This window comes from Alosa sapidissima, chromosome 12 (genome assembly GCF_018492685.1).
Source record: "Alosa sapidissima isolate fAloSap1 chromosome 12, fAloSap1.pri, whole genome shotgun sequence".
Classification (NCBI taxonomy): Eukaryota; Metazoa; Chordata; class Actinopteri; order Clupeiformes; family Clupeidae; genus Alosa; species Alosa sapidissima.
Window position 1 is genome coordinate 1,307,361 of NC_055968.1, and position 15,608 is coordinate 1,322,968.

At 38.4% G+C, this 15,608-nt stretch overlaps 1 protein-coding gene and 1 pseudogene across 4 annotated transcripts in view; both read left to right on the forward strand.

The window, feature by feature from the left end:
• aspscr1 (ASPSCR1 tether for SLC2A4, UBX domain containing) overlaps positions 1 to 15,608 on the forward strand; it is a 101,490-nt gene that overhangs the window by 19,467 nt on the left and 66,415 nt on the right. For 3 of the 4 annotated variants that reach the window (XM_042056174.1, XM_042056173.1, XM_042056175.1), the window contains exons 4-8: positions 2,464 to 2,564; positions 8,702 to 8,756; positions 8,846 to 8,919; positions 9,012 to 9,540; positions 10,172 to 10,246. In XM_042056174.1, coding sequence (XP_041912108.1) covers positions 2,464 to 2,564; positions 8,702 to 8,756; positions 8,846 to 8,919; positions 9,012 to 9,540; positions 10,172 to 10,246 — 834 coding nt within the window. Of the gene's footprint in view, positions 1 to 781; positions 801 to 2,463; positions 2,565 to 8,701; positions 8,757 to 8,845; positions 8,920 to 9,011; positions 9,541 to 10,171; positions 10,247 to 15,608 lie in introns of those variants that run through there. The other variant, XM_042056176.1, reaches the window with a different exon arrangement.
• Positions 826 to 969, forward strand: LOC121678655 (annotated as a pseudogene).

Here is a 15,608-nt window from a genome sequence, read left to right on the forward strand (position 1 = left end):
GCTACATCAGTTCCTCATGCAGTTTTTGTGTTAAGCAAATTGAAATAGAAGCTGATTGAGTTTTACAGTTTAAAAAATGCAACTGTGGCTAGAGGAACTACAAAAGTAGCAGTATGAATGCACAAAAAATTCTATGAACTACAAAAAAGGTACAGGAAGTCCCTACAGTGCCAAAACGCCTTTTGTCATTGTTCACACAAACATACTAAAATGTTGCAATGATGCGTCATCTATACTGAAATAGCTGTACACAAACGTACTACAAAAGTTGCTACTATAGCCTACAATTTAAGGTGCATTGTATTTCTAAACACTTGGTATTTCACAGTTGTAATGATATCCAACAAATTTCTCATGTTATATTTGACTTGGCCAACAGTACGGCAAGTCTGTCATATTGAATGGTATATGCTAATTTTGACATTTTCACACAGGGTTTTAAGGGGCTTACTATTGCTGAAAACTCATGGAACTTTAGCCTGACAATACAAACCAAATCTGTGTTTTATCACTACCATCCACAGAGAACAACCAATACTTGCTTAAAGATTCATGATGCCACACATATATAAAGTAACCGTACATGCAAACCTAAATAATTTATTCCATGCATACAAAATTTTCTGAATACTTGTGCATTTCAGTGCTGTGATTGACTCCAGACTGAAAGTGGCCTTAAAATATTTTTGTATTTTTGACAGGAAAGAGAGATAGATGATCAATATCTGCTTAAATGAGTCACTTTGCAGGGACAGGTTCTAGTAGGCATGTTGACTCATTAGGGAAATGAGTTCAAGGAGGTCAGTAGGGCTACTTACCTGATATTTACTTACCTGAGAAGGTTGTTTGCCCAGGGCGAGGCTCAGCCATTGCACATCCGGTCATGCTGACCCCTGTGAATTCCTCAAATGTGGGAATCTCGACTGCACAATTTCTGGTAGTGGGGGACTGCATTCGCACCCTCCCCTGATTTATTGAATTTCCCCTTGGGGATCAATAAAGTATTCCATCCATCCATCCATCCAATGCTAAATTCAGATTTTTTGCTCAGATCTGATTTTTGTTTTGTTTTTTTGGCTGTTCACATTACCTTTTAAATTGTGGCCTATATCAGATTCCAGTGTGAACTGTTTGCAGTTCTGAACTGACCCGCATGCGCAAAAGAACAATAACAAATATAGCTGCAAGCAGCAATGTGGGGGCCTAGCAGTGCACTAGCAGAAATTGCCATGGCATGAGCAAGTACTCACAGTAACTTTCATGGCAATTGCATAAAGAATGGCTGAAATATCAGCTCATTTACTTTGTTACAGCGCCCCTAGAGGCCAAATTACGGCACTGTCCTTGTACGTTCTCACAATCAAGTGGTAAGTCTCTGTACCAAGTTTGGCTTTAATACATCAAAGTGTTGCTGAGATATGAGCTCACTGTCTTTATTACAGCACTCCTAGAGGCAAAATGACACCACTTTCCTTGCATGTCCTCACAATCAGCTACCATGTCCCTGTACCAAGTTTGAACTTCATACATCAAAGCGTTGCTGAGATATGAGCTCACTTCCTGTATTGCAGCGCCCCTAGAGGCCAATGCTGCAAATTTCCTAGTGCGTCCTCACAATCAACTACCATGTCCCTGTACCAAGTTTGGATTTCATACATCAAAGCGTAGCTAAGATGTTAGCCCACTTCCTGTTTGGCGGCTTCGTCACCATATTTGATTGGCTGTCACTGGCAAATAAACTTGACTTGAAAAAATCTGACAAGTATCATTTGTGTGGCTTAGTCTGAAGATCATCTCCGCCAAGTTTCATGAAAATAAGATTAAATCTGTGACCGCTGAAACTTTTTGTAGAGTTTGGATCAAATCCAATATAGCGGTGGTCCGAATTTCATAATTTTCGACCCAGCAGTTCATATTTCGGCCAAATTTTGACCCGTTGGTGGCACTAGACGGCTGGGTTTAGCTTCGCTGCTAGACCCCCAATAAGAATACTAACAAACACAATGGGGTTCTGCAGCTTAGCTGCTAGGCCCCCAATGACATCAGCTAACTTCTGCCGGCGCATAATTGTGACACATGTCGATGTAGATTGGCGTATAAGTCGCATCAAATCCGCCTTGGTTGTTCTCACTGCTGCCGCATTGAAGAAAATCAGACCTTGGTCTGATTGATGACTATATATTATGGAAGTGGTCTAAATCTGATTTGAAAAAATCAGATCTGGGCAAGATTTGAGTGTTCATACTATGTCTAACTAGATTTGGGCCACTTTTGCCTGCAGTCTGAACATAGTGTGACAAATATACACCAGATTGTAATTGTGTTAGGGAGCTCAAACATTATATAAACTGAGTTGTTATAGTCTTTTCTCGGTGACAAAGTTTGCATTTGTATGCTTGTTTCAGAAAGGTGAAGAGGAAGTGTTTATTTAACAGTGTGTGTTCAATATGGCTCTTTTTTCAGGTACTAATTGCCGTGCAGCTGGAGGATGGTAACCGTCTGCAAGGTGCATTCAGTTGTGGGCAAAGCCTATGGGAATTGCTGAGCCACTTTCCTGAATTAAGGTATCTCATTGTATTTTTAGTGTTCAGTGATTTTTCAAGAATGAACAAAGAATAAAACTCTGGCATATTGCTATCCAGATATGCAACAGTCCACTTTGTAAAACATTCTATTGCAACATTTTTTTATGTTTCATTCTACCTTGCATATTCACGGACAAGGTTCGTTCATTTATGAATCCGTTTCCAAGCCAAATCCGAAAAACAACCAAAAGACGTTTTTTTTTTCTGTTTCTAAAACCAAAACGGAAAAACAGAAAAAGGAAAAAAATCAAAAAATGACTTTTAAAACCGAAACAGCGAAAATCATATAGCCTACTTTTGGTCTGCATTGAAATGAGCCTACGATATGAGTAGCCTATACAGGCTCGTTTCTGACATCACTAGCCTATGAATGCATTATTTACGTTGTAAAGAAATATGAAAGAAACTAGACTGCATTTCCGGCGGGAACTGCGAAAGTGTGCTTGCCCTGGTCCGGTCACCAACGTGAGCAGACAGTGACATACGCTATGCTGAACCTGGCTTGATCCAAGCATTCTAACAGTGCCTTTCAGTGTTGGAGCAGTGGCAATACCTCAAAAGCTCTATTAAACTATTGCCTTGCGGGTTGAATGCGATTCGTTGGATTTTACCTTTGGCCTGTCTTCGAATTTAGCTTCTATGACTGAGATCAAATCAATAAAATAAAATGACAGCAGTGATTGGCTGCAAAAAATAAATAATGTCACGCGTCTTGCGCCTCTCAAACTGGGCTATCAGGTAACCTACAGAGGAATTGAAATTATGAAATATGACCAAGGCATTAAAAAGCTGCTTGTTTGTCAGGATACTTTTTCACTGATTTATTTAAAAAAAAAATATGAGCTATGAGTGTGAATGTTATATATTCCATCCCACAAATTATGTTTTACTGGTTTATTTGACAAATAATCTATATGGATTTGCTCTATAAAGACCTTATGTCTGTTTGGGATTGTTTTGTGAGCCTGGGGTTCTTTTGAGAGCCTATTGATGTAGCCTATCTCAGAATAAAGGAATACTTCATATTACTCTAAACCACCGTCTGTAAATCAACTGTATACTACTGTCTACACTATATTTCTTGACCTGTCTCTGTATGTTTCATCACCGTTCTATACTTTGCCTCACATTGCAACACAGCTCAGATCTTTGGTTGCTATGAAGGCCAGTCGTTCTAAATGGATGGTTGCTATGGCCAAAGGCCAGTTCTATCTCTGCCGTTGTCAAGCGGGCATATCGTAGAATTCTGATTAACCTTATCTTATTTAAAACATCTCTATTTTACTTAGCCCACTTCCATACAGTGGGTCCCATTAAGAAGTGGCCACTTCCTGCACGCTTACCTTGATTCACACAGCAGCATTATTAAATTAATCTGTCACCATACGCCTATGCCTACGTTTGCAAAGAAAACATTTTAATTTGATTCACATGAAACGTTACATTTCATGTACATGTTGACAATGAGTAGGCTAGTTTTGGTTGTTGGTGGTGTTATTGCATCCCTTAGTTATGCCTACAATGCAAGTTCCCTTAAGCTGTCACAGACGTAGGTGCTACTGTACTTTTAGGGCTAAAGTGCTTCGTGAATTACTGTTAGTAAAAAAAATAGCAGTCCTAAAGTTACACGTGACGAAGTTACGAGTGCAAGCATCTCATATCAAATGACCATGGCATTACGCTAAACAACATAAATCCCAATTAGCAACATACATCTCCTCCCTATAGCTAGCCACACAAGAAATTAATGATACTAAATCTCTGCTTAGCATGCTTCTCCGCTTAGCATTCTAATAACAGAAGGGGCACATTTATGTTGACCACTACAACATGACTCATTATGTCTGTAACGTTAACTGTATAAAACACTTACTTTCATAAAGGACGCACACCATCCAGCACATGGAAACCGATATTTTAGGTTCTTGGCCACAAACTCAAAACGTGTCTCTCTGAAGCTCTGTTCTAGAATCTTTGCTCTGAAGGCTGTGTTGCTAGGCGACATCAAATAAACAAAATGATAGTCTTTCAGTATTAAATGTGTACGTGTGATTCCGAATGGATGTGTGTGGTTTGCAAGAATAAACAAGAAATAACATTTCCAATAATTTCCCATGATAAATTACATAATATTTGCACTACTATATTTCATTACTTGTGAATCTCACACCGTATTTCAAGTAGGCTACACTAGTGAAATGTAATACAACGTTGCCACCTAGCGTTCAGATAGGTAGGCTATTTAACATTAACGTGACATTGCTCGTTTATTCTTTCGTCAACTCCATGCTTTTAGGAAAACAATCTTTTTATCATAGTTCCCTCTTCAATGAGCGATTACCAGCTCGTTTTTGTAACAGAGATAGCTGTTTATTGTCCCTAGGTTTACAGAAACACCTATTCATATTAATACGTAGCCTATGGAGTGCTGCCGACCACTGTTCATTACATGGCCCAGAATGCCTTGCATGTCTTTACAACAAAACAACACAGTAAAACCTAATTGCCCGTAAACATATGCATTTGCATACTTGTAACATTTTTAATAATACTCTCCCATCATGATATGTAACAATAATGAAAAATTTAATTTGAATACCGTCAATGTGAAAACAACTCTATTATGTAAGCTATATATAGCTACTGTTCTCCTTGCCATTTCAGTTCGTAAGTCCATACTATCCCATGGCAGAGCAAGGATTTCATGATTGGGCAAGGTTGCCTGGAAACATTGTGTCTGCTCTGAGACATTGTGCATACATGGAAGGCATTGTGATAGAAGGTGAATGGTGAAAAGGTGAATGGTGTGAGTTACCAAATACCCGTGGGTGGTTTGCCAAATGATGGAAACTTTTGGAATATTTCTTTTTTTTTTTGCCTATGCACCCTCACACTGGAGTCCCCAGTTCATATACAAAATTTGGTATCGATATGTGACAGTGTTCCTGAGATATGGACGACTTCCTGTTTCGGAGCTTCGCCGCCGATTTCGTTTGGCTGTGACGGGCAAACGCTTTCGAAAATCAAAAATCCTTCCGCTAACATTTGTGAGGCTTGGTCCAAGGATAATGTACGTCAAGTTTCGTGGCGTTCGGACCAAATTTGTGACCTGTGAAAATTTAGTTTCGCTTTCTGTTCAATCCAATATGGCGGACGAACGGCACGCCCACCTGACGTCATCTTCGCGAGCAACTTACACCGGTACTGACCGGACGTTTTAAAGTTGGAACGGTGTCTCTGTCTCAAAGGGCCTAGGCGCTAGGGCTGACAAAAAATTAGGGAGACGGGAAAAATAATAATAATAAAACTTAAGAAGAACAATAAGTGTGCTGCTTTGCAGCAAGCACACTTAATAATAAAACTTAAGAAGAACAATAAGTGTGCTGCTTTGCAAGCACACTTAATTAATGACAACTTTAAGCACAGATCATTAATTTAAGCTAGAACAACACTTAGAGACCGCAGGCCTCCACCAACTTTCACTATCATACTTTGAGGTGCCCCACTATTGGGATCTGTTTCATAGATTTATAGGTTTTCCTTGGCCTATATGCGCCACCAGGTTTTGTGAAAATTGTGCCGATCATTTCCATATAATATTGTCTACTGACAGACAATTTAGGCTTGATACAGTACTTTATTAGCCTGGCTAACGTCAGACCTCATCTCATTGAGATGGCGTCTGGGAACTAGGCATTCATTTTCTCGTATTTGAAACGTGGTTTACGAATGCCTGAAATTAGCTCGAAAAATTAAACTTCTAAGTGTAAGTTGGTCATTCTTGGCAAATGCCAATTGTTGCACAAGGTATACAAAATGTCCCCCATATTACAGGACATTTTGATCTTTACAAAATATCAATATCAAAATAACTACTCTTTGAAGCATTTATTTATAAAGATGAAGATGTCCCTCATTTTACCCTGAAAATATATTTTAAAGATTTTTTTTGCGCTTCTCAAATGTAAATCTTTTTTACTGTTGCTCTATTATCTGTAAAATACATGCTCTATTTTAAGATTGGATACATTTCAACAAAAAGCAAATTATATGGAATGTGGTCACATTTTGAATGTATTTGATCATTAAGCTACCACAAAGATATGCAAAATATTTGTAGATTTTATACTATTATACATGCTTCATTTTTGTGACCCTCTCCGAAAAAACCTGAAAGAAATCACAGGTGTTTGGCAAATATTTGGCAGGTGACCCTCTCCGAAAAAATCAGAAAAAAATCACAGGTGTTTGTAGAACAAATCTATGCATAGATCTTAAATAGTATATCTGCATAACTAATCGTTGTAAAACTACAGCCCTTTGAAACTTCAAGTCATTTTAAGCATTGCGGTGAACAATCCTTTTTGTTCAACTTCCAACATTATTGGCTCTTTTGGTATTTCACACACATTAGTGAAACTATGTGAATAGAAGTACATTGTCCTGTTGAATTAAAAAATCCAATCGGATCAGACGTATCGTATGTACTTTCCCCTCTGCAAAGCTCTGAAAATGGCTATACATTTATTATGTGAAAAGACATGACCTTTGAGGGCTTCTCATTCAAAAAGTATGTGACACAAATTCATCAGATTTTTCGGGATAACAGAAATAGTGTGTAATCTGTAATAGTGATACAGATATACTATATAAGCATTTATGCATAGGTTTGGTCTACAAACACCTGTGATTTTTTTCCAGATTTTTTTGGAGAGAGTGACCTGTCAGCCACTGGGTGATTTGACACGGAATGACCCAGTCAACTAACACTGCAGACGTTAACAAGCATTTTCGACAGGTCATTTCTGCCGTTTTTACGGGACAACTGTTCATATCATTCTCCCGTTTATGCATCTCATTAACTTTTGTTTTGCATGCAAAACCCATTGTTGATGATGCACTCTTGGTTCGGTTCAAAACTGGTAGAAATGTGGGCTGGTTCACTAGATAGCACCAAGGTTCAAAGAATTCTGAACGGAACCGGTTCATGAGTCCGTTTTCGGTTGAAAAACACCCACTGTTACTATAAAGACATTTCTCAATCAAAATCCCTTGGTTGGATAAATCAATCCGGATTGCAGTGAATACACTGGGGATATGAGTGACTACAAAGTGGCGTGCTATGCTCTCCGTCGAGAAGTGAAGGCTGCCAAACTGCGCTACAGAGAATGAGTGAAGTCTTACTTCCAACTGAATGACCGCCGATGCTTATGGCAAGGACTAAAGACTATCAGCGACTTTGTAAGCAAATCCATCACTTTGGTTAGGGATATCAGGATTTAAAAAGAAGAGATTATCACACTGGTCTAATGTCAAGAATTGTTTTATTTGGAGCGAACAACGTGTTTCACCGTTTGGCTTCCTCAGGTTCACTCTGTGATTTTGGATGACACCCACCACAGGTGAAATAGACAATTGTGGCGTCACATGACCTCCACTGTGTACAATTCGGTTTTATACACTACCTTTTAAAAGTTTCGAGTCATTTAGAAATGTCCTTGTTTTCATCATTAATGTTGTTAATTAGAAAATTGCTGCTTTAATGCAATATCTACATAGTACACAGATGCCCATTATCAGCAACCATTCATCCAATGTTCCAAAGGCACATTCTGTTTACTAATCTGATATCATTTTAAAAGGCTAACTGAGAAAAACATTGGAGAACCCTTTTGCAATTATGTAAGCACATAATGTAATCTTAAAACTGCTGCCCTGATTAAAAAACAATGCAACTGGTATTCTCTCTATAATGGAGTGGAATGGAAATTTCTAAGTGACCCCAAACCTTTGAACGACAGTGTACATCAAAGTGCACCACAAATACATTCTATGAATTTATCAACAATAAAAAGTCAATGCATAGTAGGGGTGTGACAGGGGTGTGAGATTTTGTGATACAACAATGTCACAATATTTCTCGTCAAGGTAAAAATCTGTCTCGTGGAGTAGTATGCAGCAGTAGCCAGCATGACTGATGAGTCTGGAAAAGGGACTCAAAGTGCTGAATACTGGAATTATCCTTTAATGGCATTAATGGCAGTGATTCCATTATGCAACAAAATGATTGTGTTGGTTGTAAGGAGTACTAGTAATCCTCATGTGACTCTTCCCAGCATTTCTGATGAAGATGAAGACTCCACACCTACATGTGTGTACATGAGAGATGAGGTATCAAAAAAGCCTAACTATTTTTCATACATGTTGCTTTTTACTCCCTTCCTGTCTTATGTTTTGATCTAGTGTTTTTTTTTTTGTAGATCACTGGACAACAAACCTTACAGAGTACCACTCTGAAGTCTCTGGGGTTGACTGGAGGCAGTGCCATTATCAGGTAAGAGATAATGGCACTGCCTGACGTGTTGCCGGAAATATCATAACTTTCTGTCTGTTTTTGATTATTTCTCATCTGTCTACTCTGTCAAGATATATGCTGAAAAAGCCCAAGAGAACAGAGGATGGGAACTCCAATGAGTCGGCTGTCTTTCCAACTGATGGAGTTATCATGGAATCTTCAGAACACCTCGCTAGTCAGTTTGTGCTCCCTCTGCCATCAGGAGACAATGTGGCTGATGATATGGCAGAAGAGACAACATCCTCTCCCTCTATGTCTATGGAACCATGTGTGTCTGCCAACTTGTGTTATGTCCAGGCAAGAAAGGATGAAATGTCATCTGGATTCGACTCCCAGGCCCTGAGGTCCAGAAATCAGGTGGAGGAAAAGCAAAGGGAACAGGACTTAGAGAAAACACCGCATGCTGAACAACACAAAGATGAGCCCAGATCTTCCAGAGAGTGCAAGATTTCAAACCAGATCCCTGCGCGCAGTACCTTTGTGCCTTTCTCAGGGGGAGGCCAGTGTCTGGGTGGTACTGGCATCAGTAAGAGTGTCTCTTCATCCCTTACAGTGGGTCCTCCTGATGCCAAGAAACCCAAATCGAGCCATGAAATAAAGGTGAGGTGGATAAAATGAGTGTTTATGGAAAGCCTCTTTTCATAAACACTGCATATAAACCAGATTATGGTATTGTGTAATTTTGAAAAGCAAAATCATGTGTTGATGGCACCCATGTATTAACTGTGTTTTATTCAACATCACATCATTTAAAACTAAATGCTGTGATTGTTGTGCCAGCAGCACTACTAACCTTTAGCTTGTAGCATAATAGATAGGCATTTTAAGCATTTATTATAAGGGAGCAAAGCAAAAATTCTACACTCCTCCCCGCATCACATACACACACAGGCACACAAAGAGAGAGACCCATTCACACTTTACTTCGCAGAGTTTGAGCTGCACCCAGTTTCATTTGAGCGAGGTCCACACAAAACATTTTAATGACTAGTGATATTTGGCTTTGCATGTTCCTTTTTTAATCTAGGCTCTTGTAATCTCAGAGGTCTATGTCTATGATTCATACATTGATGATAGTCTGGAAGTTGAATTCATCTTCTGTTTTTTAATGGTGGTTTGCAAACAGCTTTTATGTGTAGTACCACCTCCATCTGGCTGTAGTAGTAAACCACAGTTAATAACCTGTAGTACTAAACCACAGTTAATAACCCCCCCCCCTTTTTTTTTTCAGAATTTAGCCTGTGTCAAAGCCAGTGATGGACAGGGGTTCGGCAGGCAAGATACAGACATAGAGGAACCTGTAGAGGTAAAACGGGAGGGGCAAGAATAATGACTGCTGGGGAAAAAATCACAAAATCCACACATCTAAAGATGTTTCTTTTAATTTGTGTGTAGGAAAATAAGGCAAGAATGAATATAAGTATTTTGGAGAAATTACCATAGTGGTAGACAAGTTAGTTTCATTATTTTAAAGACAATCTACCTAATGGACTGTTTAGTTTCCCTATGTGCCTTTGCTAAGTTTCTAATCATAATACGTAATACTATACACTGGTCTACCATTTATTTGCTTTCCTCCAAAGTCCTCACTGGACACAATGGGCAACATTCACCAATATCTTCCTAAATGGTTTCTTGTATTAGTTCTTAAGAAAGTCACCTAAGAAAACTTTCAGATTCAGAATTGTTCACAGCTTTGTTACGATGCAGTATCCTATTTTCAATCGCCTTGTAATGGACTGCGAAGTGAACTGTAGGGTATTCAGCATGTTTAGTGATATTCCATTCCATAGGGAGGGACAGGGAGCTATTGAACATAGCTACATCACTTCAGCAGAAGTAAGATGGCACCTGGAGTTCAATAGATAGTCCGAGGTGGCTGTATGTGAAGATAAATGTATTTTGTTTGGCTTTTTTATGCTTACATTTTGTGTATGTTAGCGAGAAATAAATACTGTACATTCTAAAAAAGCCGTTATTGTATTCCCAAAACAGGTCTGAAATGTTGTGTGAGCCAAATACCTAACATTAGCAAGCTAGCAAGTAGGGTTTTGCATCTCTCCCTTATAAGACGATTCAATACTTATCTACAGTCAGTGCGATTCAATCTGATGTGATACGATGTAATAGGGTAACCTGACTCTCGCCAGATGAATTTAGTTCCGCCTAGCTCCACTCACATCCATCTGGGATCGGTTCCGTTGAGAGTGATTTCGGCACCAGATTGTATGGTAGAGCCAATCAGGATGCAGGGCGGGAGTTTCATAGATGTGACGTTGTGTAGAAGCGACTGTAAGACTGTTCTCAGCGTCACAGGTTGGCTTCGATGTGAGTGGTTGAAGTAGCACGTCAATAGATGACGGACAAGTGGCTTATCCAATCATATGCAAGGATTTTTTGATAAGGCCCAGCCTTCTGAAGCACCACTCCAATGGATCGATCCCAAATGGATGAGTGGAGCTAGGCGGAACGAAATTCATCTGGCGAGAGTCAGGTTAGTAATAGGGCCCCAAAATGCAATACAGTTCTTCACATTTGTTTATTTTCAAATTTTATTTTCTATTATCAAGTATCTACACTGCAAAAAATGAATTCTAACCAAGTGTTATTGATCTTATATTAAGATTAAAAAATCTATTTGATATTGTTTTTAGTATAAAAAGACTTACCTAGCGCCCTCTCAAAAGATAATTTTGACTTAATTTAAGACGACTTATTCGCCTTACTCGCTTATACCTATTTGACTGACATATTTTCTGCTGAAAATGAATGAACTGAATTTAAGTCTGCAGAGAGTCAGTGTTACCCTGTTCAACACACAAGACAAGATAGAAGCTGATAAAGAAGCTACGGTTCTGGATACACTGCAAAAAATGACATCTAACCAATAAGTGTTAATACAGTCAACAGTGTTAATAATCTTCCATTAAGATCAAAGAATCTATTTGGTATTGTTTTAAGTATGAAAAGACTTACCTAGTGCTCTCCCGTAAGATCATTTTGACTTAATTTAAGAAGACCTTGACTTATTTTAAGGAGTCTTATCAAGACAAATTTGCTCAACGCACTGGCAGACAAATTTGCTTGTTTTTAGGACAAATTTGCTTAACGCACTGGCAGACAAATTTGCTTGTTTTCAAGATGAGATGTCTTAAAATAAGTCAAATATTTTTTAAATTAAGTCAAATGATTTCACAAGAAAGCGCTAGGTACATGTAAGTCTCTTTATACTGAAAACAATACCAACTATTTTTTTTTATCTTGATATAAGATTAATAACACTTGGCTAGATTTTGTTAGATAAGCAGTTTTTGCAGTGTAATAAGAGTTTGACTTATTTTAAGGTGTCTAAAACAAATGTGCTTAACACACTGGCAGCCAAATTTGCTTGTTTTCATGATGAGCCGTCTTCAAATAAGTCAAGCAAATTTGGCTGTCAGTGCATTTATTAAATTTGTCTTAAAAACAAGCGTATTTGGCTGTCAGTGCATTGAGCATTTGTCTTGATAAGACTCGAAGTCGTATTAAATTAAGTCAAAATTATCTTTCGAGAGAGCGCTAGGTACGTCTCCTCATACTAAAAACAATACAGTCCTTCTCAACAGCATCCAGTCTTTGGTGATATTTTGTCTTCACTGCTGTGAGAGCAGAGAAACCTGCCTCACACTGCAAAAACTGCTTATCTAACACAATCTAACCAAGTGTTATTAATCTTATATCAAGATTAAAAAAAACTAGTTGGTATTGTTTTTAGTATAAAGAGACTTGCCTTGCGCTTTCTCATGAAATCATTTGACTTAATTTAAGAAAAGTAAGACATCTCATCCTGAAAACAAGCAAATTTGTCTGCCAGTGCGTTAAGCAAATTTGTCCTAAAAACAAGCAAATTTGTCTGCCAGTGCGTTGAGTAAATTTGTCTTGATAAGACTCCTTAAAATAAGTCAAGGTCTTCTTAAATTAAGTCAAAATTATCTTACGGGAGAGCACTAGGTAAGTCTTTTCATACTAAAAACAATACCAAATAGATTCTTTGATCTTAATAGAAGATTATTAACACTGTTGACTGTATTAACACTTATTGGTTAGATGTCATTTTTTGCAGTGTATCCAGAACCGTAGCTTCTTTATCAGCTTCTATCTTGTCTTGTGTGTTGAACAGGGTAACACTGACTCTCTGCAGACTTAAATTCAGTTAATTCATTTTCAGCAGAAAATATGTCAGTCAAATAGGTATAAGCGAGTAAGGCGAATAAGTCGTCTTAAATTAAGTCAAAATGATCTTTTGAGAGGGCGCTAGGTAAGTCTTTTTATACTAAAAACATTTTTTGCAGTGCACATAGGTAGGTTGTGACGAAGGGCATTAAAACCTAGCCTAGAAATCTAGACGCACCCTAGCGGCGGCAAATTAATTTGCTCAGCCTGTACGTCTAGTATCAAACCATAGGGATTTCTATTGGCTAACACCGTGGATGTTATTCAATCACAGCGCTCTATTTTGTTAGAGAGTCTTAAGGCGGGCTTAACAGGATAACGACAGTCCTGCGACGGTGAACAACAAGGAAGGTGGCTATGGCGAACGAAGAGCAGTTGTTTGAATCGGCGTTGGCGTCAACTTTGGAGAAGTTGGACTTGTGCTTTTCTTTGAAAGTTGAGCAACACAATGCACTTAAGTCATTCCTTTCGAAGAAGGATGTATTTGCCGTTTTGCCGACCGGATACGGATATGGTCGTAGCGCTGGCCTATTGCATGCCTAGGCAGTTTGAAAGACAATTCTCTGCCCGCCCCTTGGATTAAGCGAGGTGAATGGTTCGATGCCAGACTATACATTTCAATGATATAGGATGGCCCGCCAGGCTAATTAAAACCATCGACAGTAAAAGAAATGGACAAACAGACTGTTGTTTTCAATGGGAGGGCACTGACACAAATTAAAAACATTTTTAAGTTGGCTTCCCATCGTACTGCGCAGACTCACACTTAACTTTGTGACGTTAGCCATCAAACTGAATCTTGTAACTTCCTACGCCTTCAAACTCATCAAAGTTAAACATGTATTTAATTATTATTATTAACATCAACATCACAAGTGATATCAAGTCGTGTTTATGTTGAAACTACCAGACATGATCAACTTCAAACACAGTCAATGGTAAAACAAAAACAAATAGTTCTTCTAATAATAATAAACTTCTTTCCACTTTGCCGACCCACTGTCAATCCATCGAAAACCTCTGACATGTATTTAATTATTATTATTAACATCAACATCACAAGTGATATCAAGTCGTGTTTATGTTGAAACTACCAGACATGATCAACTTCAAACACAGTCAATGGTAAAACAAAAACAAATAGTTCTTCTAATAATAATAAACTTCTTTCCACTTTGCCGACCCACTGTCAATCCATCGAAAACCTCTGAAATGATTAGTGCCGCCTTTTTTATTAGGTTTACTTGCCTCTGTGTAATGCTTTTACCTTAACATACAATGGTCTTGTAGGCTACATAGTTCTTGGTTTTGCTAATGAGTTTCTGTACTGGCTGGACTGAGCTTCTTATCCAAACAATACGGTTATCTCCCTACGGTGCGACAGAAAGATTACGTCAAAGTTAGCTTCCCTACAACCGGACATGCTAAATATTCTTTTTACGGGAACCCAAAGTTATGTACGAGGTAGTTGAGCCTGTTTTGCCTTGGATTGTATATGTAGATAAGAAGCTACAATGAAGCTACAATGTCGGCACAGGATATATGTTTTATAAAGTTATGGGATTTCAAATAAAAATCCTAAATGAATGGGCATTCTATGGGGTTAGCACAGTGTTGATACCTCCAGCCTCCATGGGTGTTTCAACTTCCGGGAAATCGCCTGCCCCCTTGATTAAAACCCTCAAGGCTGGCTTTGCCAGGACTGGGTATGCTGCCATTGCTTTGGCCCAAAATTCCACAAGAGCTTTTGTTTGAACTGCAGTTGCAGCGCTCCATGAGATGACCGGTCAATCAGCTGTTCCTGCTCCTGAAGTGACAGCTGTAGCACAGGGAGGGAAACTTCAAATGTGTTGCGAATCCACAACTGAGATGTATCCATAGGTGGGAAATATTTTCATAGCTGCTAGGCGAATTGGTTGAGGTGTTCAATTATTAGACTTTTTACATATTCACCCATGACAACGTTGTTTGTTTCCATGAACGCATGCAGTTTAGGGAAACACAGGAGCATATTCCCACTCACACAGCCTACACTGCAAAAACTGCTTATCTAATACAATCTAACCAAGTGTTATTAATCTTATATCAAGATAAAAAACTAGTTGGTATTGTATAAATAGACTTACCTAGCGCTTTCTCATGAAATCATTTGACTTAATTTAAGAAAAGTTTGACTTATTTTAAGACATCTCATCCTGAAAATAAGCAAATTTGTCTGCCAGTGCGTTAAGAAAATTTGTCCTAAAAACAAGCAAATTTGTCTGCCAGTGCGTTGAGTAAATTTGTCTTGATAAGACACCTTAAAATAAGTCAAGGTCTTCTTAAATTAAGTCAAAATGATCTTACGGGAGAGCACTAGGTAAGTCTTTTCATACTTAAAACAATACCAAATAGATTCTTTGATCTTAATGGAAGATTATTAACACTGTTGACTGTATTAACACTTATTGGTTAGA